The following is a 25,456-nucleotide window of genomic DNA, read 5'->3' as shown; positions in this document are numbered from 1 at the left end:
AATATTCACAATTTCAAAATTATTTGTAAACGTGACCATGTTTATCTCCTCTTAGTAATAATTTATAACCAGGTAAAATGTATCTCTAATTTAAAAGATCAAAATGTTTTTCTCACCATTGTTATTAACCAGATTTAATGTAATCAGAGCTACTCACAACTTTACTAATCAAGCTTCCATTTTTCTTGCCAAACATAATAAATATTATACTTTCGTAAAAGGCTGATTGCTCTCCTTTTCATATAACTGTTGAATAAATACTCTTAAATATTATGTAAATTTAATTAACATTAGTTCTCTTTTGTGATATAACTTTGGCAAAAACTTGTTGCAAATGATTTTGGATGGGATTTTAAAGTCAACAGTCATCTGAGGGACATGTTATTTCTTAACATGACATTGATTCAAGCATAACCAAAAAGTGGATTCAGATAAACTTTTATTATCCAGCAAAATGTATGAATCAAGACAGTACATTAATGATAAAAGTTGATGAAAAATAAACAAGCTTGTTATAAAAAGTATAAATATAATACAATCCCTTTAAATTCAAGGACACTTAATACATTTTGTCTTATGACATAAATAAACTTTGGGTTTCTCTGAGAATATATTGTCTAAACCAGTAAGACAAAAAAACAGTAAATGTCTCTTTTCTTTGAAGAGTTCATTCAGTTCATCCTTCGAATTGAGTCTAAAGGTCAACTTGGACTATTTACAGTCTGTTATGTAAACACCGAAAGAACAATACAGTTTCTTTTTTTTTCTTTTAAAACTTTGCATATGTGTGTATGGCCTGAGATGTGCGGTAAGGCAGAGAGACAATCACAGAAACATTTATCACCCTTGTTTTGAAGAGGCATTCTCTTCATTCATTGTGGTTTTCACTACCGGTGTCAGGTTAAATCTGAGGTCTCTATTGACTTTATGTGTTTACTTAGACAGAAATAAACAACAGCCACAACATAGTTGGACAGCTGCTAATGTCTTGCCTCATTTCAACCTCTCCCTCTTTTTTTTCTAAAACTTATAAAAACTTTCAACTGGCTGCTTCAAACTGATATTTTGAAAGCAGTGAAAACCTCACTTCCCTTGTGTTTGCCAGGGTGAACCTTTTAAAGGTTAGTGTGTCAGACTGTTTCCTGTCCCAGTTTCTGAGACAGGAAGGCAAAATAGATTTCTATCAATTTACAATTACGAAACTGCCTCTTGCTTGGTATACAAGGATAAAAATAAGAGTAAACATCAATGTGAAAGCCTGAGACAACATCAGAAAATATGTCATGTGCTTCACACTTACAAAAACTACAAAAATAGTACAGCTCCCATTCAAAAAGAGAATGAAATTTTTAAGATTTGTGCCACTCTTTCATTCCAGCTCCTGACAAAATCCCTTCATGGAATAAACTGGCTCCACTGCTCTATGTACAAAATGTGTAGCTTGATGATTCTCAACCATCCTCCAAAGCTTTCTTCATGCTCATCATCTGAGGTTAAGGAGCGTGTATCTATGTTGAAAATCAACATACTCTGGAGATTCATTGACAATGCCCTTATTGGGAGGTGTTTGAGCTGCCACAAAGCTTGGAATGGTGAGATTCGATGTGTGTTTGAGAGCCACACAAATAAGGTGCGACATCCTTTCAGGCTCTTAGATAAGAAGCACAACGGTGACCTAGACCAGCCCAGCTTCCCGGCACATCCGGTAGAACTGTCCCCGCTGAGTGATGAGGTTAGCTGGTGAGTCCATTTCAGAAATGTGGCCTCTGTCCATGACGATCACTCTGTGGATCGGCAAAAGCAGCAAAAGACTGGTTTAGAATCCAACACTGAAATTATAACCAATCAGCTGTATTCTATAAATGTGAAATGAGACTGCTGGCATTTGATTTACACACGGTTAAACAGAGTTATATGATTTATGACTGCAGAAATGACCTTTTTTAGAAAATGTTTAAGATTTTTTTTTCCCTTCTGAGGGAATAAAACAAAAAAGAAGCCAAATTCTCAGCGGTTTTGGTCAAATGACCTAGAAAAATTGCAGCCGGTGCTCACATTTTATAAGCTGGAGCTGTTAAACCTTTGGTATTTCCTTGATGAATTACTTTAAATGATTACTTTATGATTCATTTATTAGATCCCTGTTAGTAACTTCAAGGCAGATTGAAGTACCTGGTGTAGTCCATGATGGTGTTCAGGCGATGAGCGATGGTCAGGACGGTACAGTCTCCAAACTGAGTGCGGATCGTTGACTGAATGAGCGTGTCTGTCTCCAGGTCCACAGCAGCTGTCGCCTCATCCAAAACCAAGATCTTGGTTTTCCTCAGCAGGGCCCTGGCCAGGCACACCAGCTGTCTCTGACCCAGACTACTCAGACAAAGGTTTGGAGAGAGAAAACAGGAGAGATATGCAATCACATGTTAGATTCTGTCTGCGGACTCCCTGTAATACTATTCCAGAGACTGACATAGTGAAACAATGGAGTGTGTTATGCATTTAAGATGATGATATAAGAGCACTCATGTACCTGAGGTTTTCTCCTCCTTCTGAGCATTCGTGGTTAAGTTTGTCAGGAAGATTAGACACAAAGTTTTTGAGATGAGCAAGCTCCAGTGAACGCCACACCTCCTCATCAGTGTAGGTGTCAAAGGGGTCGAGGTTCATGCGGAGGGAGCCTGAGAACAGCACAGGGTCCTGGGGGAGGGGGCAGCAGATAAACATTATGAAACAGTCCAGATTCATCTCATGATTATCATCTTACAGCGTCTTGTTCTACAGTTTATACAGAGTGCAGCTTTTAAAAACAGTTTATGTGATGAAAGCCAGGGCTGAGTTTCTGTTTTTCTTACTGTCCTACCTGAGGAATGATTGTAATGCGAGATCTGAGGTCATGGAGTCCAATTTCTGCAATGTCGACTCCATCAATGAAGATCTTTCCTTTTGCTGCCTCTAAGATCCTGAAGATTCCCAGGGCAAGTGAGGACTTTCCTGCTCCAGTCCTACCCACAATTCCAACCTGGGAAAGAGGTTTTGAGTCAGAAATTGTGTAAAACAGGCAAACATCCATGATCCAGGATAAAGGTGAGGAAGGACAGCAAAGTGCTTCTGACTCACTCTCTCTCTTTCGTGAATATGCAAGGTAATGCCCTTCAGAGCCAGCTCAAGACCTTTACGATACTGCAGACCGTAGTCCTGGAACTCCAGAGTGCCTCTTTGGGGCCAGGCTGGGGGCAAGGAGCTGCCCTCTATTGTCCAACTGGCCTAAATAAGACAGACGCAGATTGAGTGGAGAACAACAAAGGCCCTCTTTGTTCAACACAGTTAGATTTTGGCCACAGAGGAGTGTTGTGTTTCTGGTGCAATGCATGTTTAAAAATCTACCAAGAAAATACACCGTGTGCTTGTACATATGTGTATTTGAGGGAGTACTGACCTCTTTTTCAGTTTCAGCATACTCGCTGACTCTCTCCACGGAGACAATATTGTTTTCTACATCAGTCCAGGATCTTACAATCCAACTCAGGATCCCAGTCACCTGCAAAATCCAAAGAAATTAGGGTTATGGAAAAGCTGGTTTTGAGCTGCTCTTGAAACACTTGCACTGATACTGCTGGAGAATGTGTGTGTGTGTGTGTGTGTCTTACCTGGAGCGAGTGTGACACAGCCAAACCAACGATGCCGGGGCTCAGGGTGCTTTTTCCCATCACGGAGAGAATGGCAGCAGCTAAGACCACTCCATTGCCCACAAACTCCAGATTGACAGCCAGCCACCTAAAGATATGATGTTGATTTAACTATGGGCAGTGTTACCGAAGCCAAATGTATTTCTGTAACATGTCACATAAAGCAACCAATGTAAGTCATAGCGGTATAATTTACGCACAACTGAGAAAATAAACATGTATATATAAATTAAAGACATAATAATCATATATGGTCTCACCGAGTTGCCACAAATCTAGGGAAGTAGGATGTCTGATTGAAGTCCACCCTCTCGTTGGCCTGCAGAATGAACCTGGACTGATCACCGAAAGCTCGGATCACGCTGGCGCCCTGCACCGTCTCATTGAAGTGGGTGTAGATGGGTGAGCGGCTCACAGCTTCCAGCCTCCGCAGCTGACAGGATGTGGCAACGTAGAAGCTCTGTAGCCCACAGTGGAAAAGTAAAATACCGGCTCAAATGAGTAAAACCAACAGAGGGAACTGAAGGCTTTCCCATAATTCACAGTGAATGTGAGTAACATCTATGTCAGCAGGTGTGGAACAAAACACAAGTGAACAGCAAAATCAGCAGGGTTGGTTTTGGAGCCCCGAGCTTTCCAATAACACAGTGTCATAAATATCAGCTCTAGCTTAGCCACCTTTGAGCTCTCAAAGAAGTAAAGATGAAAGTCATCAGAATGTAACTGCAGAGGAAAACTCTACCTGGACAAAGGCGTAGAGGAACGCCAAAGGCAGGATGATGACAGCAGCAAAGGGTGTAGCCATCAGCACGATGATGCAGACCTCCATGAGCTTGAAGACGTAGCTCAGCATCATCTTCAAGCCGTCGGGGACCATGCAGTCGATGGCATCGATCTCTTTGGCGAAGCGGTTGAGCAGGTTGCCGCTGGGGGTGCACTCGAAGAAAGACATGGGGGAGCGCAGCACGTTGTTCAGCAGGTCCATGTGCAGGTGTCGAGAGGCGATGATGCCACAGATAGAGATGGTGACAGTGGTGCCAAAAATTGCAATACCTGTAGAGAGTGAAGATTCAATATTTTGTGTTTCTTTTGGAAAATATTTATTTAATCTTGCAAAAGTCTCTTGTGTTCAATCTTTTTTTCTTGTCATTTTTTGTTCTTGCTAACTGACCTTGTACAAAGCCAAGAGCCCCAAAAACAGTCAGCTTCAGGTCTGTATCAATCTGGGTGCCGTTGACGACGGGGTCGTCAGCCCACATGCTGAGCCAGTAGTTGTAGGCCAGTGAGGCGCCCTGCTGGAAGGCGTACAGGAAGACGATGGGAATGATGATGGCCAAGCCGATGGTTTTGAAGTACTTCTTGTACATTGCCACCTTCACCTGTTGTTAAAAAAAAAACAACTATAAAAAATAAAGTCAAGGTAAGAAAAGGCTTAGCTTTTCCCTTGATGTCAACGACTTAGTTAAGTTTGTTACTTTAAGTGGCTTGGAGGCAGAAACAATATATAAACAAAGCCCTGACACCCTCAAACTTTTTATGACATACTTATCACAGAGGTGCCATTTAATAAGAAGCTGAAATACTGCAGGCAGAAAAGGGGGCAGCAGGGCTGGTTGGAAATACTCTGTCGGTTTACTACGACCACAAACAGGCCTCTCGCATACAAGCAGTCTGGAGATCCACAGTTGTTTTTGAGATGTTGTTAGAGCAGCTGCTAAGAAGGGATGCAACAAAGGCCCAATATGCAAAAACCACAGATTGGATCCAAAACTACGTCCAGACTCACCCGTCCAGTGCGAGCCTTGTCAGCCTCAGTCAGTTTGCCCAGGTCCTCTGGTATCTGTTCCTGGTCGGTTTCAGACACAGGCTCCATATTTTGCAGGTTGGTATTAGTGGTGTCACCCCTGGGGGGATTTTTAGAGTCCAGAGGTCAGGTGTGTAAAAAATGATGCTTGGGATTCCAAACATCTTCATGGCATTTAGACAATTTACATGTTTGCTCTCATACCCAATGAGCTGCTCCTGTGACAGGTCTCTGGAGAACGGCATGAAGTCCACCATGCTGAGGCGGGCATTAGACCGTCTGGAACCAGCTGCATAAAAAAGACAGGTTTTTCATTTTCAATTCAAATAATTCTCTTTTTTCATCAAATAATAAGTAATTTCTATAAACTTATATTAATTTCTTTTTAAATCTTATGTCAGAACGTCTTTTGTTACCCCTCTGTATGGCGCTCTCCTTTTTCTCAGTGTTGGCGAAGGTGTGGATGAAGTCAGCAAAGGCGCCATGTCGACTGAGGAGCTCTTGGTAGGAGCCACTCTCTGTGATTTCTCCATCTACCAGGACCAGGATATGGTCAGCCTGCGGCAGGAAGCTCATCCCGTGGGTCACCAGGATGCGGGTCTGTAAAGTAAGCCACACAAGTCAGAAAAATAGGATCTAAGCACAATCCAACACCAAATTGAGGCTTTCTTTAACACGTCAGCAAAGTGGTGGTTTCCATATTATGATAACAATAGTGCAGGTCGCATTCCTTTAAGCGGTTTAGGTGTTGTAACACCATGTTTGGGCTCTTTGCCGCTGGGGTGAACAAGGTGAAACACATTTTTCTCATTTTGTCACAAACATCACCTTGTCTCTCAGGACTCCTTTGGGTCCAATGACCTTGTCGAAGATGTGCTGACCCACGTGTGCATCAACGGCTGACAGCGGATCGTCCAGGAGGTAAACGTCGGCCTTCCTGTACACAGCCCTGGCCAGGCTCACTCTCTGCTTCTGACCCCCTGAGAGGTTCAGTCCCTGCATGGACAGAGGTTGTTTCAAGTTATGATCAAACTTGAAGAAACTGAATCAAATGTTAAGACTTTTTCTTTTTTAATACCTTTTCTCCTATTTCTGTGGCGTCTCCAGCAGGCAGGATGTCCAGGTCAGGCATCAGTGCGCAGGCCTCCAGCACTCTGTTGTACCATGACTTCAGTTTTTCACGTCCAAATATGATGTTATCTTGGACTGTGGCGTTCTGTATCCACGCCTGCTGGGGCACATAGGCCACAGATCCCTGTGAGGACAGATGTTGGAGGGAAAAGAGTCAGTATTTATTAAATAAAACCCACATCTGGGAACAAAACTGACATGTTGAACCAAAGCTCAGCACCTTGACAGTGACACGGCCGCTTCTTTTCTCCGTCTCACCGAGCATGGCTGACAACAAAGAAGACTTTCCACTGCCCACATGTCCAACCACAGCAACAAGAGAACCGCGTGGCACGTGGACATTAATCCTGTCAACAAAGAGCCAAACTTTCCTGTAAGCGCTCCTGTGTTTTCAGAGGGGATGTTATTTCTTGTTTTTATACATTTTTTTGCTTAATCATACCTTTTGAGACATGGCTGTCCCTCCGCTGACCAGCTGAAAGTGCCGTTTTCTATTGCCACGTCTTCCCCATCTAAACAGAAGAGAAAGATTGAGGGTAATGAACAAAACCTGCAATAGAAACCAAAGACAGCACATGTTCGGTCCACCTGAGCGACAAACAAAATTCCCCCTTGAAGTCAGTCGTCAGAGCGCAGCCTGGGCGTAATTACAAGTAAATTTGCTTAATCATACAAATTACAGAGCTCTTGCTTTTTCACAAGCTGTCTTAGGAAGTGTTGACAGATTACAGACAGAAGAGTGCAGTATTTTTTTATTCCTCTATGAATCATACGTCTGAATTCATGCTGTGATTTACGTTCAACCACTAAATGGAAACATCCTATAATTACCCTGTCTACCAGTCAGCCCGAGACCCAGGAAGTGACAGTGCACATGATCCATACAAGGCTGTGGTACTCCACAGATATAAACAACAAATCTGGTGGGAAGCTTATATTGATTATGACAGCCTATGATTTGAGGCGGTGTGCACCATGTAACGAAATATGGAATATATAGAATTGAGCGTGCATAATATGAGTTTGTTTATTCTATGTAACAGTTTATGCATAGGTGGGGCTCTCACCAGAACTCAAAGGAGCCTTTGAGACATTGTCCACTTTGAGTTCCTCAGAGCACAGGTACTTTCCCAGACGTCTCAAAGAAACCATAGCCTGAAACAGAGTCAGTGGTTAGCAAAGTGACCTATATCCACCATATGTGACCATGAACATAAACCACAACTGGCACAGGAGATGGGAAAAACGTTGCTTTGCAATCATAAATATTCAATTAGGATGTCACCTACCTGCATCGTCGTGCTTATAGCAAATGGAAGTTGACTTAGCGGGGTCTTCAGGATGTTGATCAGCGCCATCGAGACAAAGACTTTCTGTGCATCCAGGACGTTCCTGTCATCCAGCATCACGTAGACGCCAAACATAGAAAATGCAATCTGGGGGACAAAAATAATGTGCTGAATGTTAGCTTTGTGGCCAAACTGTGGGATTGATGATCTTTAAAGATAGAATTTGCAGGATAAGAGTTAGTATTTTTCTGATTTTCTCTAATTGTCTAAATATCCCATGAAAAGACCAAAAAAACCATCAGTCTGCATCTGTCTCTGTCTGTCTCTGAGAACTTTCTTCCCCACCCTGTCTGTGGCACTCAGCCCAAGGCTCATTTCACCCCACTGAAGTCTTAAGTCTTTCAAAACAGGTTACAAGTATATAATTTCATTTTTTTGTTTCAGATTTTGCCACGCTAGCAAGGCATGGCAGACACGAAATATCTCAACAGCTATTGGAGCGATAAAAATCAGCTTTGGTTAAGCTGGTGGAGGTCTCCAGAGAAGAAATTATTCTTTTTTTTTTTTGGAAGTTCAATAATTTTACTTTTATTACCAGCTTTGCATTTGTAGTTTTTACTGAAACTCTCGACAACTGTTGGCTGGGCTGGTACATACATCAGCATGATAGCTCTAGCATGTCCAATACTTGACATTTCCATCTGATTCCACTTGTTTTTTACCTTCTCAAAGCTTTGATGAAAGCATTCAGCCTATGGGGCAGCGACACCAAGACACAGCCTCAAAATCCACTACTTTTTAAGCTCAGACCATAAAGCTAGCTTAAAGTCAGACAGATAAACTTACCAGGAAAGAGGAGGAGTTGAAGGACGCGATGGAGATGGAATACAGGATCTGTGACTTCTTCAGGGCTTTGAGCTCTTTTTCTCGGTGGCCCAAAACCTGCTCTAGGAAGGCTTTCTCCCAGGCGTAGAACTTCAAGATCTTTATCCCATTCAGAATCTCATTCATCAGTCTGATGCGGCCGTCCATGAACTTCATTTGAATCTCCTGTTGACCGGACAAAGACGACTTCATGTGTAATAAATCATCCCAAGCTTGAACTTTGGCACAGTGGGTGAATACATGTGTTTGTTTGCTGTTGTGTCAGTTGTGGTAGTTTTCCTGCACATCATGGAATTTGTTTTAATTCAGAAAGAATTTATAGCTCGTTACGTTTCAGTATCTTTTTTATGACGGAGAAACAACAAAGGGCAAGGGATGTGGTTACTGTATTCAGAACGAATTTCGATTAAATTGGCATCCAAATTTATAGATCTGTCTGTTGTTTTTCCAAAGAAATGAAAAATTATGTCTTCCTACTGCCCACCCTTTCCTTTCATTGTTTTTCAAGCACGTTATATGGGGCGGACATCAAAAGGACAAGGGAGAATGTATCATGCAGGCCAAACACCCACACAGCTCCTCAGCCACTATCCAAACCAGCTGTGGCATCCCTGACCTAACAGATGTCGGGCTACTGGAGTGAAAGTGTGAAGGATTTCTCTGAAAGCTTCTCACCTGCAGCTTGCTCCTTTTCTTTGCAATGAATCCATTGAGTGGAAAAATGAGGATGACGGTGGCAATCCCTGCCAAAGCCGAGGGGCCGAGATGCTGCGTAAGGAAAGAGGAGAGAACGGTGTCAAGGTCATCTGAGTTTGAGTGTGGCTGAGTATGACTGGGCTGTATTTTACAACCTGACTTACCTGCCAGAGGAAGAAGAGACAAAGAGCAATTTCAATCGGAGCCAGCCAGACAGCGTTGAAGTACACCACAAAGTCCATGAGCTTCTGAGTGTCTGCTGAAACCAGGTTCACAATTTCCCCCACAGTGCACGTCCTCCTGGCAGAGCTGTTTATCACTAAAGACTGGATCAGCAACAGGAAGAGAAAACATTCAAGCTCAGCACAGAGGTATTAAAGACACATCATGTTTTTCTAAAGGTTAACATTAAATACAGGCAGACCTACCTTCCTGTAAACTAAGCCCATAACAGCAGTCTTCACCCTCATTCCCACAGTGAAACACGTGTACATGTACTGATGGTTAAAGAGGGACTGGAGACAGGACAGCAGGAACATCAGAGTGGCGTAGAAGTAGCCTTTCCACAGTGGAGCGTCTTCATCTCTCATGAAGCCAAGAAGAAGACTGTGAAAAAACAGAAGATAAAAACAAAATGTGGATCTGGGTCATTTCTTTCATTTCTATGTATGACTTTCCCTGGAAAGCAGTAAAAGATACGACTCAGATGCAGCTTGGTTTTACCCAGTCAGCATGACTTCTTTACAGTGTTTTTCATCCAAATCAAATGATTTAACTTTCAGTGTGTGCCTGAAACCAGCAGCCTTGGAGTGCTGCAGCGGCTGCTGGCTGACTGGTCCACACAAAGCAGCTCGAGTTGCACAACAGAGCTCAGCTTGTGGCCGGGCTGCCCTCACACTTGGCCAGCGGTGCTCTTATTGTGGTGCGACGACATTTCTGCCATTTAGAGCCTCCTCTCCCTCGCTGCCTGTCCTGCTTACTGGAGCTCAGAGGGCTGCGGTCTCGTCTACTTTTCTTGCTCGCAGCTTCATGACCGTAATTAACACTTCCAATGATTCTGTGCTGTGCATCACAACAACATTCCAGTCTGGCGAGTGGGATGGCGCGGCTGGTGGCAGGTCAGCCATGACCTGTTTTTCACTTCTGCCAGATTCTGGTGTTATTTGGCTGTCTGTGTCACAAATCATTGTCAATAGACCAGTGGGGATAATAGCTGAGGTACGAACCAAGGAGCTGTCTCGATAGTACGTCCCCTTCTATTGGCTTTGCCACAACCTCCCAAACAAACATTTCTTTAAATTACTACATCACAAGGTCCTTACTCTTTTACCTAAATCTCCAAATTAAACTGGACAGTTCCTCCTTTAAATACACAATGAAACCTATATGTATACTGTAGTTTAGGTTGCAATCCATCAAGGTAATTTCAGTCTGAGCTTTGGGGTCAGAAAGCATTGGCTGCATCTTTTTGTAACACAGAGCACGCAATGCTGTTTGGTTTGTGGGTGTCTGAGCAGTGAAACAGTTATATTTGAAAAACCAAACATTAACATTTCTTCCTAAATGACACAATATCTTGCAACAGTCAGCTTTTTGATGACAGATGTGTTTAAAAACAAAGTCCTGCTGCCTGTTTCTATCCCTATGCAGAAAAAGACCACCTGTAAACAAGAATGTTTATAGATTATGTTTGTTTTTTGGGGAGCTGTCGTATCCTCAAGCCTGATGCTCTGAGCTCCAGTATACTATGTTAAATCTAACATTTTCACACATTTAAAATCACAATTCAGATTCATTACAAGATCTCAAGCAGATAAGATGTTTGTGAACTTCTCCTTCAAGTCGTACCTGAGGACCTGGGGTATGGCGAACATGAAGGCATCATGGAATATGATGCACAGGGTGCCAGTCAGAAAGTATGGACCAAACTTGCGTGCGAGGGTCCTGAGCAAGAAGAAACCAGAGCTCTGTTCCTTCTGCAGCTTCCTGAGCAGCTGAGCCTGGTCTGGCAGTCTGCTCCCCAACGCTGCACCTGAGGCCAAGGCCTTCTCCTGCCTGCCAGAGGGAGAGAACGGAGTTAGAGACGAGACATCTGTGTCAGAGATCCCTCAACATGGTGCCGGGGCTGTTTAAGACTCTAATGTGAAACAGGCTGTGAAGGAAAAATGTGTTTTTTTTTTTGTACCATCACTGATGGACTCAGGAATTCGCCAGCAGCAGCAGCAGCAGCAGCAGCAAAAGGCATTGTTCAGTCCCATTTTTATTGGACATGGTGACAGAGCTTCAAAGAGCTGGATCTTGTTAACAAGCTTTGAAATGACACATACAGCACTTGTCTTGGTGTTATGGTACTGAATGTCCTCAGGGGACTCCTTCAGAGCTATTCCCGGCCTCTGCTGATGAGTCGTCCCGAAATTCAATTTACCGCAATCATGGCCGTGTCATGGTCTGTTTAAGTCGTTAATTCAGCCAGCACAATGCCAACGTTTTGCCACATTGTAATAAAACGGATTTGATTTTTTGGCTGTTAGGCTTCGACAATGGCGAGAGCCGCGCAGATCACAAGCGTGAAACAAAACAAGAAGCTGCGCGTGCCTGAGGGAAGAGACGACGAGATGTTTATTTCCTGCACGTGTCTTTTTCCTTTGAAGGGTGGTGATGTGCCTCACTGGCTGAGTGGTTTTTAGTGCCTGCTGAATAATTAAAACATACGGGTTTCTCTTTAAACTGTCGGCTTTGCCACAAGTCAGAAACTCTCCTTCTAACTGTTGTGGTTTGGGCGAAAAATGTTCCAGAAATTAATCTTTGGGCTGAGTTTATTCTTCAATTGTTAGCTAACATTTAGAGGTCTTGTGTACTTATTTCAAGGCTGGTCAGATAGACAAACTACATGGATCATTAAACCTGTCTATTACCAGGCCTGAAACACATCCTCTATAGATTTACACTTTTTTTTTTTAAACAGATGTTCATTGCCCCCAGATGTTGACTGTTTTCTTTTTACTTAACAATTTAAGCTACCATGAGAAATCTTCTTTTTTTTAAATGAAAACAATGAATTACTGTTGGATGGAAGCTGTTGTCCAGCTTGTGAAACTTGTTATTGTTATATTTACTGAGCACTAACATGTTACTGTGAACATGTTACTGTCCAAAATCAGATTTCACAACTTCTTACTTTTGTATTTTGGCACATTCAGCTGTCCAGTCCTCTTGCAGCTCAGAGATGATCTTACTGGATGTGTCTTCCTCCCTCAGAGTCCAAAGGTCTTCAGCTGCCAGCGGGGTGCGATATCCTTTCACAACAAGCCTGAGGAGGGAGCGCAGAGATTACTCACTCACTCCATCGTCAACAAAACACACGTATTATCGTAAACAAGTACAAACTGTTGCTGCAGTGAGTCAGCAGGAGCCTTATAAATGACAGGGTTTGGAAGAACCATCTCACCCGGTGAACCACCAGAAGAGGATCTTCGACAGGAAAGAGGCATCTTTGACGGGACAGGGATTCTGCAACAGATTAAAGACCAGACTCACTCTCATTTTCGCAATAAATCTCTCACAGTTTAAAGGCTTTTGAGTCGTACACAGCTCCACAGGCGGTCGGCTGAATGGTGCACTTGTGAGGAGTGTGTTTAAGGACGCTAATGTGTGTAAACAGTGCTCTACAGTCTGGTGGTCCATTGTGGAGGGCAGAGGCCATGAACTCCCACAAGCACAAGCAATAAATAGAGTTCAGTGTTGGCTCTGGGAGAATGATGACGTTTTGAGGTCGAGCACAGACAGAAGGGAAATGTGTCATCATAAACTCTACAAGTGGGTACACACACACACACAAACACAAACACAGAAAGTTTGCCGTCGCATGCGCACTTTATGGCATCTCTCCGCCCTGCCACCCCCTCACCAGGGTATTTGCGCTCTTCATTACCAGCCCTCTCGCGCTTCATCCCATCACTTCCTCTCTTCCTGTGAGTAACTCTAACCAGAGCGTGGGTCGGAGGGGAGGAGGAGGTAGAGGGAGAAGTGGAGGACACACCAAGAAGCAACCAATGGGTGTGTCGACCATGCCAGAAGCCAGACTGCGGCTTTGCACCCTCGACCTTCTCACCATGGGCCATGGCTTTGGTAGGGAGTTTTCCTGCTGTTTTGATTGTTTGTCACCAGGGAAATGTTACATAACAAGCTGTTTAAATGTTGAAAGACTCATTTTCATTCACCTGTCAGCCGCCCTGAATCAACTCACTATTTTGAGTTTGAAAACTTGTTCATCAGACTTGAGATTGATGCGTTAGCGAAATCCGTATTATGTAATTCCTGTGCTGTTGTTTGGTCACAGACTCTAAGCAGCGTTGATGATGTTATCTGGGCTGATGTAAGTGAGTCTGGTTGAAGATATGCAGGAGTACAATGTCAAAACACACACACTCATTCACACATCCTTAGTAGGTATAAAGCAATGGCGTGAGAGTGTGAGAGGAAGCTGGGTGGTGAATCACATCATCTCCTCCAAAAGGGGAAAGTGTCTTCACAACAAAAGTTGAAAACCACAAGATAGCTGTTGGAGCGTTTTCTTTCCTGGGTACTGAGTAGGAGCGGGTGTTTTTCAGCGGAAGTGGGAGACATTCTCCTCTGCCTACCTTTTCCAGGACGGTTTTCCCCTCTGGAGGCTGGTCAGCAAAACAACACAGGAAGAGCTGCGCCAGTTGGATTGTGAAGTAGGAAAAGAAGGCGAGGTATCGCACAATGTCTGAGGCAATCCCCTGTGGAAAGAGATAGACACAAAAGAAAGCAGTTTTAAGCCTGAACACATCACAGTCTCAAAGGAGTAGCTCCATTTTTCAAGTCAAAATAAAGAAATTGTGTGAGTTAACTTTCTTCTTAAGAGGATGCAAATAATCAGCTTCACTGTCAGTCAGCTGAGTGTTGAACTTTAATCTTGCTCCAAAACATGAGCTCAAAATATGTTTTAAATCTCTTTCAACATCTATTAACAAACCCACAACATCCTGCGGGAAACATTTATCTTTGGCTTTGTGCCCTGCTTCGTAATAAAACTAAATGTTTTTTCCCCCCATGCTCACACATTGTATAGCCGTGGACACAGTTTACACACGGAGATCACAGACACATAAAGTGTATTTTGGACCTTCAAGCTAAATCAGGGTAAAACCCAACGTCTTTAATGGTGTACTTCATATAAATGAAGCAACAGTAAAAACCGCCTCTCTGTCACGCTAACAGCCTGTATCTGTAAATAGAGAGATTGTGGTTTTACAAACCAGAACACTTACATTCAATCAAGGCAGCAGCTGCAATATTAACCACTAAGGGACTTTTGTGAAATGTAGGACTCGTGTGTTATTCTTGACGTACAGAAACTGCGGGTTTTGGCAGGCACATTGTTTACCAGTGGGTCAGTGCCACTGCCACAGCCAGAGTGTTGTTCAGCGGTATGAGTATGAATAAAAGTCAGAGCCATGGTAAACAGTAAAATGACTTTCTATGAAAAGTGTGGAGCACTGCCCAGAAAAGAGATATGAAGGGGCCAAATGGATCCGGCCACACAGTAAAAAACTGGGTCAGGATGGTCGGAGAGTGGGTGGGAGAAATGTAGGTCGAAGGACTAAGAATGGCAAAGGGTCTGCAAACATGAACCCTGTCAACTTGAGCTATTAACATTTCAATGTGAAGCAAACGTTAAGTTTAAAATGTGTGGAGAAAGTGTCCATCAAAGGTCTGTGCAGAAAATCTGAGCTCTGCCGCTACACATCTGAGATATTATCTATTTCATTTAACACAAATCACCAAATTTAACATCAGTCAATGTTCATCAATTGCAAGAGATGTTTTTAACAACTGACCAACAAAAACAAACAGACAACTTTTCCAATGCATCAGAGTTTTAGCTTGAGTTATTGGTTGTTGGTTATTTCTTGCGGTGCTCTTTTTCCGAGCCACTCCTCGCAGAAATTTGCTTGGCTGAGTAAAAACATCATCAATATTTCCCCAATGCCTCTTAATTAAAAAGAAAAAAGAAAGAAAAAAAAAGAGAAAAAAAGAAAAGAATACAGGTCTCCTTAAAATTTTACAAGTCACGTCACATCCTAATTTTTCTATCAGTGACAAATAAAAGCAGAATTTTTTTTTTTTGGGGGGGGGGGGTGATTTTAAGGAGCTTGTGTCCTTTTGTATTTGCTGTTATTTTGAATATTCCATCTCCCAGTTTCAAAGTGATGTAGACCATTTATTTACCTTTTTTTTTTTAATGTCTCCTTTATTTTACTTTCCTCTTGCGTAATCAAGGAAATGGTACTTGGTGGTATTCAGACCTCAAGAGGAACAGATGTACAGACTCCTCATGTCCCAACTGCAGTGGTTAATCAAAATGTGTTAGTACAGTATTGTGGTAAATATATGGTGAGTTTATGGGGTTGTATGAGAGGGAACGATCTGAGTCTGTTTTTTTAATTGCCCTGCATTATGTGCGGATGCATAGATTTCCATCTGGCTGTGTTTACAGCAGTGTAGGCCAATAAACACAGCGCTGACGTTCCTCTGGTCTGACCCTGGGCTGCCATGTCTCACCAGCATTTATCCCAGGGCCATCATTACTCTCCCCCAAGCAGTGTGGGAATGTCACACCGAGGACGATAAAACAGAAATATGGATGTGTGTGTCTGTTTGGATGTTTTTTATAGAAATGCAAATGCGACAGCCCCACGGCAGTGAGCACATAAATAGAAACTTACCCCATACAACAATGATTGCAGTGTCTGACAGGATACACAGGAAGAAAAGGAAAACTTAAACACACACATGCTTGACCAGAATTGGCAGTGTCATCCTCCAACACTTAGTTAACTTTAGGTTACTTTGGTTAAAATAGGGGGATGAAATAGGAACCCTCCGCTGACAAAGGCTGTATCTCAAGCTGTGCAGCTGGAGTCTTGTGTCTAGACGATGGGTTCGACTAAACCTGATTAGATATCTCCTCTACTGTATTTTGACGCGGCAGGTTCACTGAGTTCAGTCTGGACTCACACCTTCGCTTTGGCTCTGAGTGTGTTTCTTCAGTAGGCTAAAGAAAGCAGGGCTAAGAGTGTGGATGCAATGGATTCACAGCACAGTCTGTTTAAACATAGAGGACAATGTGGAAATCATTTCTTTCTGATGTTAAGTTTTATTGTTAATCCAAAGACTGGAGACGTACCTCATCCATGGCCAGCTGGATCTTTGCTCTGAGTGGTACCAGGGAACAGACGACAGCCAAAACCCAGAACAGGAAGAGGAATACAGAGGAGCGACAACCTCTGACTCTTTCAAACTGGATGATGCACAAAGCCAAGATCTAGAAACAGATGCAAAGAGGCAATTAGACTTAATCCAGAATTTATACTTTCAAGGCAAAACTTATTCCCAAACTCACAGGCTCAGAAAACACCAAAGCTAAAATGTTCACTTAATTTTTGTTACTTGAAACTTGGAAAAAATGTTTATAACTCCAAGTTTCTCTTTAGTTAACCTCACTTTGATTCATCCAAAGAAAAATAAGGCACCATCTCCAAATATGAGGGGGTGATGTTGTCAATGGAGCTTGGAGGTTTTTTAATCAAAGCTAGTGCTGATCCTTTGCAGCTGATGGTGGTTTTGAGAAAGACCTTGGGCTCGGGATTTCCCTGGCCACAGCCTGCGCAGATGTGATCTGACTGACTTTCACCCACAGAAAAAAAAAAAAAGAGGCAGGCTGCGTATGATGCATGTTCCTGCCCATGTTACTTAACCTTGTTTTACTGCGTATTTTGGAAAACAAAACAAGATTACACAAAAAAGACTAATTTTGTGTTTAAAAAAGGCAGTCCACCTCAGAGGAGTCACTGAACCGTTATAACAGGTCCCTGTCTGAGTAACTGACCGAGTGAGACGTCACTTTGTCACGTCAGCTCGTCATCAGGTCTGTAGAGAGCAGCTTTAGGTTTCATAATGACAACCACACTGGTTACTTTAGGATGAGCCACAGTGCTGTCCTCCCATAAACTACAGCGGTCTGGTAATTACACAAGATGTGGGAATCAACAGACTTATTTATTCTATGGAAAGACGTGTACACAACTCTGTGAGGTCGAGAGGGGCAACTTAGATAAACAACATTTAGGCTACTCATGCGTTTTCTTAGATAACACACTGCTGAGTCTTTCTTTTGTTCTTCTTGCTTTTTCTTTGTCAGTCCTTTGAACGATGAAGACTTGAAATTAAACCTGTGAGGACTCAATCGCCTCCTGTCCATCTGAATTAAACATTTTCAACATAAATTGCAGAATTAAACTTGGCAACTCAAGCTGTAAAAAAAATGACTCGGTATCACCAAACATCCACGCCACCTGAGGCAGTATAACGTTCACATAGAGATGGAGATGCTTATGTCCTGCTCCCTACCTCAACCCTGTAAAGCCCAACCATCAAAATACATAAACGGAAAATTATTCTCAATTGAGATGTGTATTAACCCTTTTGACGAAATCCACAAAAATATTGCTTTATCATTTTGTTTCAGTCTTTTGTATCTCATTTGAAAAATTGGGCAGTGTCATCAACTTTTTTGGTAAAGTTTTTAGTAAATATGCATTCTTTCAATACAGAATATACTTTAAAAAATTAGTGACAATTAAGATGATGTTACTCTTTTTAAAATTAGAAAAAAAATAAAAATAAAATTGATTTTCCTGAAAAAAAGGTGTGTAGATGGTTTCATGAGAGCAGCCATTAAAAAAAAAAAGCCAAAATATAACTTCAGCTGCCTGTAATGGTGTGATTCTTAAGGGGGTAGAATACATTTTTTAAAGTCTTTACAAAACTTTTTTTTATCATGTTGATGAGATAGTGGTCTTTGAAACTCATACAAAAAATGGTCTGGCATTGTAGGGTTAAGAGGCTCAAACTCATTCTTTATTTTCTAACTCTAATTTGGGCTCCAATAGTGGAAGCACCAGAAGACACTCAAGTCTTTGGGTTGCATATCTGGTTCCTCTCTTATCTGTTTTACCAGCAGTGTGTCAGTGTGCTAGGGACTCTATGTCCTCTCCTGGTACAGAACTTCAAGTCCTGAACTGATGAGGCTGAGGCTGCATCAGCCCCAAACCAAATCTAAAATGTAAAGCTGACCTTGGGTCAGGGAGTGAGGGTAAGAACCTTCCTATTCCTGGCCTTCCGCTCTGACTTTTCATATTGCTGCAAACCATCAGTCCATCTGTTTGTACAAGTCAGTGGGTGGAACTAAGTCTATCGCTAAGCCCCGAATCAAAACCCTACCTTATAATTACATGGGAAGTGTGCAGTGGTGGGGAGGGAAAAGAGCTTTACGTCATGGTATTTCTGATTATAGTCAGCATCATACGTGTACTTTTCATCAATAGCGACCACGGTTTGTTCCTAACTTGGAGTAAAATGGTTCCCATACATTAAGTTGAGGTGAAGGGCAACAAAACAAGTTGGTCAAAGCAACAAGAGCGCAGTGTTCCCACCGGTGCTGGTGGGTGGCTTCAATCTGCATCAGGGAAATTACAACCTTTGTTAAAGATAGGCCTGCTGAATAGATGTAAAGATTGATGTCAGCCCTTAATGGGATTTACTGGCTGTTTGTTGTCTCCCCCCTGCTGTGATAAACGATACCCTGAAAATAACTGACCTTTTTTGAAATGTAGCCTCGCTACAAGAGATGTCTCAGTATACTTTTACCCCAAAAACGTGCTGCTATTTACTCAAGAGTCTGAGAAGACCACAGGTGGGCAAAGCTGTCTGACTTGGAGAAAGTGAGACTGTGCAGGAGCTGTGAGAGGCTGCAGAGAGAAAGAGGGAGCTTTGTGAGGAAAGCTGAACTCAGTCAGCTCTAGAGGCTGACGAGCGAACAACACCAAAGTGAGCGTCTTCTGTGTTGTAATTCTTTCGTCTGCTCAGGATAAACAGAATTTTGATCCTGCCTTGCCACCCATGCTCTGAGCTGCACCCCTTTTCTGTTTGTTCCTACTCGGCAAAGTATCATTTAAAATCTGACGAAAATGAGTGGGATCAATGTTCTGAGAAACATTCCCAGCCTTTCATCAAAACAAGTCACTCTGAAACATTTTCTCTGATTACAAACCAGCCTTTTTCTTCTAAAATGTCTCACAGCCCACCCTATATGCCACCCTAAATCACGTGGTGTTGCTCTAAAGCTCGACTGAGGATGTTTGGTGAAGGAAAGGAGAGCATGGGGACCGAATGAAGAAATCATCAGCACCATCATATGTTTTAAGATTATTATCAGGAGAGTTGTTGCTCCTTACATTAAGATCAATCTGTATGTCATGGATTCTTGTTGATTCATAAACTTCAGCTTTCTTCTCCAAATTCATTTAATTGAGAGTTCTCTATCCTTTGTCTTTTCTTCCTCTCTGCAGAAGCATCACACGTTGCACCTTAAATACAGTTTTGGTTGGAACAATGGTGCTCAAGAAAAATTGGCAACCAAACTGTTGGTCCAGCAGCACACCTGTAGCCTATATACAGACTCAACCTTTCTATGTAATTAGCTCTGACTTAAGCTACAATTGTGTATCATCACCTTTGTATTTGGTGGTTGGGTGCTTTTTAAAGATGAACCAAAAGTTTGGAAGACCTTCAAATGAACTTGTATAAATTGAGGGATTACTCAGGATATGTAGCAACAATAAAAAAATGTCTGTTTGCATTCAAATAAATGTTTGGATTTCTTCCAGTAGCCTCGTGGGTGAGCAACGTTTATCCCCACAGAGTAAAAAGATAACTCAAATGCTGTAGTTTATATCTGATCTGCTGTGAAAAACAGAGTAGGAAAAACACACTGATACACCTCAGCTCCTCTTTTGCTTTTTCAAAATGACTCGTGATCTCTCACGTGCACACACCGATCACATATTTGTTGGATTGAAATGTTCCACGTACGTAGCTGCATTCATTCCACATCAAATAGTGAGTGATGACACGACATATGTCCTCTGCGCTCTGATGACTGATGGTCAAACACAAGCTGTGTTTGCAGGGTGCTGTGATATTTGCTCTGCCTGCAGCACTGTAAATCTACTCCCTGTTGTGCATCTTAGCACCTCGGTGTCTGGCCAACATACTGTATGTAGGCTATATATTCTTTCATTTCTCTGCACTTTGGGATGTGAGCCAGCAGGAAGGCTCAGGAAAAATGGCAGATGTGTTATTGTAGCCACAAATCAGGGGCATAGCAACATAGCATGAACTGTATGAGAGAAGTGGACCTGGTCCTTTTGTGTCCAAATTGAAAACAGAAGTGCATTAACCCTTTAAACGGCATACTGGTTGCAACACCTTATTGCTTTAATAAGCATTTTATCCTTCATTTATACTCTTATTGCTGGTTTTTGCTAATCTTCAGTACTGTTATTTTCATTGTGTAAATTAGTGTCCCATTTAGAGCTAAATCAATTAATTATGCCGTGTAATTTATCTACCTATGGTTGATTAGTCAGTTAAATGGCAACCCTTATGATTTGATATGACTTGTGTGCACTCTCGTGACTAGATGTGATTTATAGGCCAAATGAAGTGGAAGGAACAAGTTTTTTTATACACTGTCTTTTCTGTATTGTTAAGTCTTTTTTAGTGAGCATTTGCTGGGACTACTGAAGGGTTAAAAACTTGTTTGCTCTGATTCCTCTTGAATTCTCTGGGTATTTTGACAACAACTCATTAAATCTGCTTTTCAGCATTAAATTTTCAAACTGCTATTCATGTTCAATACTTCCTATTAATCAGATTTAACATTTGGCGTTTTTGATAAACATTTATGCTACATTACATTTTTTTAAGTCCAGTCCAGAAACTGGCCTGAACTATCACCTGTGTTGATAACAGACCTTTGTCTAATGATTCATAGCTCCAGTCTTTGTTTAATGAATCAGCAGAAGTCATCCTCCCTTGATTAAGTTGTGTAAGTGTCCTAAGTTTAGAAGAGGAGCTTTTAGGTTTTAAAACCCCAAATTTACCCTAAATGTCTGCGGACTGATTCATGTTCAATGTGTTGGACGGTTAAAATAAGTAGGAAAGAGTCTCTTTATTTACCACGGTCATACTGCGTATTATGGGGCTGAGGAGGAAGACCATGTGCTGCTCGATCTCCTGGCTCCTCTCCAGCAGGATGTAGAAGAACTCCACAAAGCCAAACGATGCCAGCAAGAAGCCCAACACCTGAACAGGACGAACAACGCAGACAGATGAAGAAACCACAGAGCAGTATTTTAAATAACAGAGGTTGAGTTGAGAAATGGAGCAGACATTTGTTTTTTAATGTTTTGAACAATGAGCGTAAGCCTGGCCAAAGTCTACGTGATGTCTCACCATCTTGGCGGTGCACAGGCAGGACATCTGAATGCGTCCGCGGTCATGGCAGTAGAGGTGAAGACAGTAGAAAGGGGCCAACAACCACAGGTAGATACAGGGGACCCACACCAGCACCGTGTTCTGGAAACACTGGGTCAGGTCCGGGTTGGCGGTGTACCACGTACGGTTCCAGTCCTGCGAACAAAGAGGAGGTCAAAAGTTCAGATGGAGGCAAAATGATTAAGACTCAGAATCTGAGGTAAAGCTGTGAGATTATATCCATCATCTGAGAGACGGAGCAGGCAAAGGCCAAGTCCAGAGACTTGGTCCAGGTCCCGTGTTTCATCCATGGAGGCAGAGGGGAGAGAAACCGCAGCAGGTAAACAAAAAAATGTGTCCGTGCCCAGAGCTGAGAGCGGGTGAGCTGGAATAATCTGTCTTTTGTTAAAGAGCTGAGTCAGTTTTGGAAAATTTTCGACCACGTCTCTAGCTTGTTACCTAATTTCTGCAGGACAATATACGCTGTCAACATATTAAAAAGTGAGGTCAGGGATTATGCTAATAATAAAACCTGTAAACCTTGCAGACGAGGTGTGTTTGGCAAATGCTGCCAAGGGTTTGTGATTATGTAATAGCCACAGGAGCAGGAGAGTTTGCCTTCCATTAAAAAAAAACAGTTGCCCTCCAGAAGCTAAGTGGCTTGTTGTTGTCTTGCATCCCTTGTTTATCACCTCCCTGGTCTAATGAGGGCAGGGTGTCTGGCTGCGCTAACGACGCTGCCCGGCGGACTCACCACAGGAAGTGGTTTCCAGCATGGTCGAGCAGTCTGGCCCTGCTGCTGCTGGACTTCAGACTGGTATAACAGAGCGAGGCCACAATTGGTGGCAGCAGCAGGATCATTATATAAAAAGTGCCCTCCCACAGCCCTGCTGGTAAACTACTGCAGGATAGATGACCCTCATTGAGAAATATGCTCAAACAGAGAAGCTGGCAAGTCTTTTCAAGAACAGTGATTAAATCAAGTTTACCATAAATCTGTTTGTCCTCTCTGAAACCACGAGGATCTGAATCACGGTCTGACTGAAAGTGACTCAATCATGTCATGCTTGCATTATCTCTTGCAAAAATTCACACACAAAGCTCACCAAACTCAGCGGTTACGGTTACATAATTTGTGAAGAACTTTTGCACCAGCGGTATTCTGGTGAGCTTTATGAGCTCTGATGTACCAAAACCCATCCCAGTGATAAATCTCTTGAGGGGCAGTGAGTAGGAGGCTGCTTTCACAGACCCTTCTGACTCCTGTGGTCAGTGACAGGTAGATGAACTTTTATGCAAGAAATTTCACTTGTGAAACTCTCTTGAAGCATTTTATCTCACATTCTGTTCGCTACCAATCCTGTAACTTTGCCGACAGCTTGGAAGCTGCAAGGTGTCTATTTTAACCTGTCTCCTCACAGTGATGTGAAGGAAGTACAGACATCTGCTATGATGCCAATCCTCTAAATGTGCCGCAAATGCAAGTGCCACATATAGTGCCAAAAAATATGGTGCATGTCTCTTTAAATAGAGCATTAAGTTTGAGACTTCAAACACTATAAATGTGGTGGCCTTTGATCACTTTCCTGGCAGCTTCACCTCGACTTTGCCTGTTACTTAGAATTGCACGATGACTTAACATATAAAAAAGAGAGACACTGAAAATGCAGCCAGTTTCTGAATTAGCCCGTCTCAAATTTGTCCACCCTCAACACTTTACAGGCTCTGTTATTCTGGGTCAGCCGTCTCCTGAGCTGAATTGTGCATGTGCAGCTCTGCATCAGTGCCAAACAAATTCCCACTGCTACCCCAAGGCTGTGACCAATGAGCGAGCTATGACGCTGCTCCAAAAGCATGTGAAAGGTTGATTGCCACACTTAATAACTGAATGTTCAGTGCAGCCAAACAAGACAAACACATCTGTTGAAAGATGATCCTGTGTTTGTGATTGATGCAGTGTAGATCAAACATTGCATTTGTTCTTCAAACTTCCATCACACAGAGAGCCAAACAAGAAGAACCACTGTTTACTTTCACTTTCTCAACAAAGTTTTATGACTAAGTTGAGGTTTTTGCAGGAGAAAAAAAAAGCTGTAATGAGAAACAGAAACAGAGAGAGTTTGAGGGAGAACTGGGCCGGCTGAGAGTGAGCGTTCAATAATGTTGGAATTCCTGCTGGATTGGGGCCATTCTCTTACTTTCGAGTAGGGATTCAGAATGTAGAGGCCTGCTACGATACAAGACTATAAAGCCTTTCCTGCATTTGCAGTTTCCTCAGTGTGACGCACCTCTGCTTTTCAGCATTTCCCAGTGCTGAATCACACGGCAGAGTGACGGTAAATGCAGCACTGATGTGCATCAGAGGTAAAGTCTTTCATTCAGACTCGCTTTAGGTTAGATTTCTAAAGCACTCTCTACAGGCTGCAAATTGAGAAGGTCAGTGTGTACCACTGGGGTTTTCTTCCTCTGCTTCTGAGTGCTGCTAACTTACATTTCCCCCCACCACACACAAACTTAATGCTTCCATCCTATTACTTATTAATACTGAGTGAAACTGCCTGATGCACATCAGGAGCTTGGGTTGTTGACAAAAGAGCAGCATGCTAATGTTGCTGATGCATCACTGAAACACGTCAGTGAAGAGCAGATATGCATTAGCATTCACTCACAGTCTATGCCAGATGGTTAAAATTCAGTGTTTGAAACACAAAAACAAAAGTTTTCAGCAACATTTACATAAACTTGGCTTAAACATGATGAGAAGAAACCTAGCATACTGGCTATGCACTCAAAATGTGTGTCTTTAGATGTGTTTTTCAAATTGATTGTTCTCAGAAAAACAAGGCTCATACATGAACTGTCACATGAACACACATTAAGGTGAAACTGAGAGTTCAGGGTCAGTGAACTCATCACACACTCACCCACAGGGGGTCCAGGCCGCTGAGTCTGCAAAAGGCATCCATCCACTTGCTCGCTCCTTCCTCCCTGATGCTCCACTTGTTGGGGTCGGTCAGCCCTGCTCCTCACCCTGGGTGGCACAGACTCAGCACTAGCACACTGTTTTTCCTGTATGTGTGTGAGAGGCTGTGAGAAAAAGCTCAGTGAGTGTGTCCTTATTAGACTTTTCCTCTCAAGCTAATGTAGGTGTATATTTTGGGTTTAGCCTGCTCCTGGCTGTCTGTCTGCTCTGTGTTTATAAGTCTGTGTGTGTATGTTGGAGTGTGTCTGTGTGACTTTTCCTCCCCTTTAATAAAACATCGTCTCTCAATGAAACTCTGTTTCTGTCTGCCAGGCTGTTTGAACTGCTGCTGCCCTGAGATGTGCCTGTGCCTTTCTGCCTCGCGCTCTGTCTGCCGGCTGTTTATGAGTGTGTCTCCTTGTTGGGTGGGTGGAAATCTCTCCCTCTCTCTCTTTCTCCCTCCCTCTCTCCTCTCTTTGCTCCCACATCTGCTGGATTTCGATCAAAACACCACAGCTACTCCCCTCAATGGGATGACAGTCCCACACCCAGACACACTCCTCCCACTTTCACTAACTGCCCCCTTACCTCCTTTCTAGCT

At 42.7% G+C, this 25,456-nt stretch overlaps 1 protein-coding gene across 1 annotated transcript; it reads right to left on the bottom strand.

Annotated features, from left to right (window-relative positions):
• Nucleotides 1-602: 602 nt before the first annotated feature.
• abcc6a (ATP-binding cassette, sub-family C (CFTR/MRP), member 6a) lies at nt 603-25,232 on the bottom strand. The gene is made up of 31 exons (XM_074692750.1): nt 24,818-25,232; nt 21,873-22,049; nt 21,597-21,722; nt 16,702-16,839; nt 14,129-14,251; nt 12,937-12,998; nt 12,667-12,798; nt 11,337-11,543; nt 9,917-10,094; nt 9,653-9,814; nt 9,468-9,560; nt 8,754-8,957; nt 7,908-8,054; nt 7,686-7,773; nt 7,061-7,130; nt 6,839-6,965; nt 6,566-6,742; nt 6,316-6,483; nt 5,904-6,087; nt 5,692-5,776; nt 5,470-5,587; nt 4,855-5,062; nt 4,426-4,736; nt 3,944-4,143; nt 3,645-3,771; nt 3,434-3,535; nt 3,115-3,261; nt 2,858-3,016; nt 2,528-2,694; nt 2,173-2,367; nt 603-1,784 (listed from the first exon to the last, which is right to left on the bottom strand). The coding sequence occupies exons 1-31, from the start codon at nt 24,857-24,859 to the stop codon at nt 1,676-1,678; spliced, it is 4,533 nt and encodes a 1,510-aa protein (XP_074548851.1). The 5' UTR covers nt 24,860-25,232; the 3' UTR covers nt 603-1,675.
• Between the last annotated feature and the right edge of the window lie 224 nt (nt 25,233-25,456).

The sequence above is a fragment of the Halichoeres trimaculatus genome, unplaced genomic scaffold (genome assembly GCF_033239565.1).
Source record: "Halichoeres trimaculatus isolate MK-OKI-2021-1 unplaced genomic scaffold, fHalTri1.1 fHalTri1_scaffold_2, whole genome shotgun sequence".
NCBI classification, from domain to species: Eukaryota; Metazoa; Chordata; class Actinopteri; order Labriformes; family Labridae; genus Halichoeres; species Halichoeres trimaculatus.
Note: the sequence above shows the minus strand (reverse complement) of the source record. Positions and strands in the feature narration are given on the sequence as shown.

Coding starts and splice junctions, on each gene's coding strand:
- abcc6a (XM_074692750.1), bottom strand. CDS start 24,859: ATGGATGCCTTTTGCAGACTCAGCGGCCTGGACCCCCTGTGG. Junction 21,723..21,872: donor GCCTGTGCACCGCCAAGATG/GTGAGACATCAC, acceptor CGTCCTGTTCAG/GTGTTGGGCTTCTTGCTGGC. Junction 7,774..7,907: donor CTATAAGCACGACGATGCAG/GTAGGTGACATC, acceptor ACTCTGTTTCAG/GCTATGGTTTCTTTGAGACG.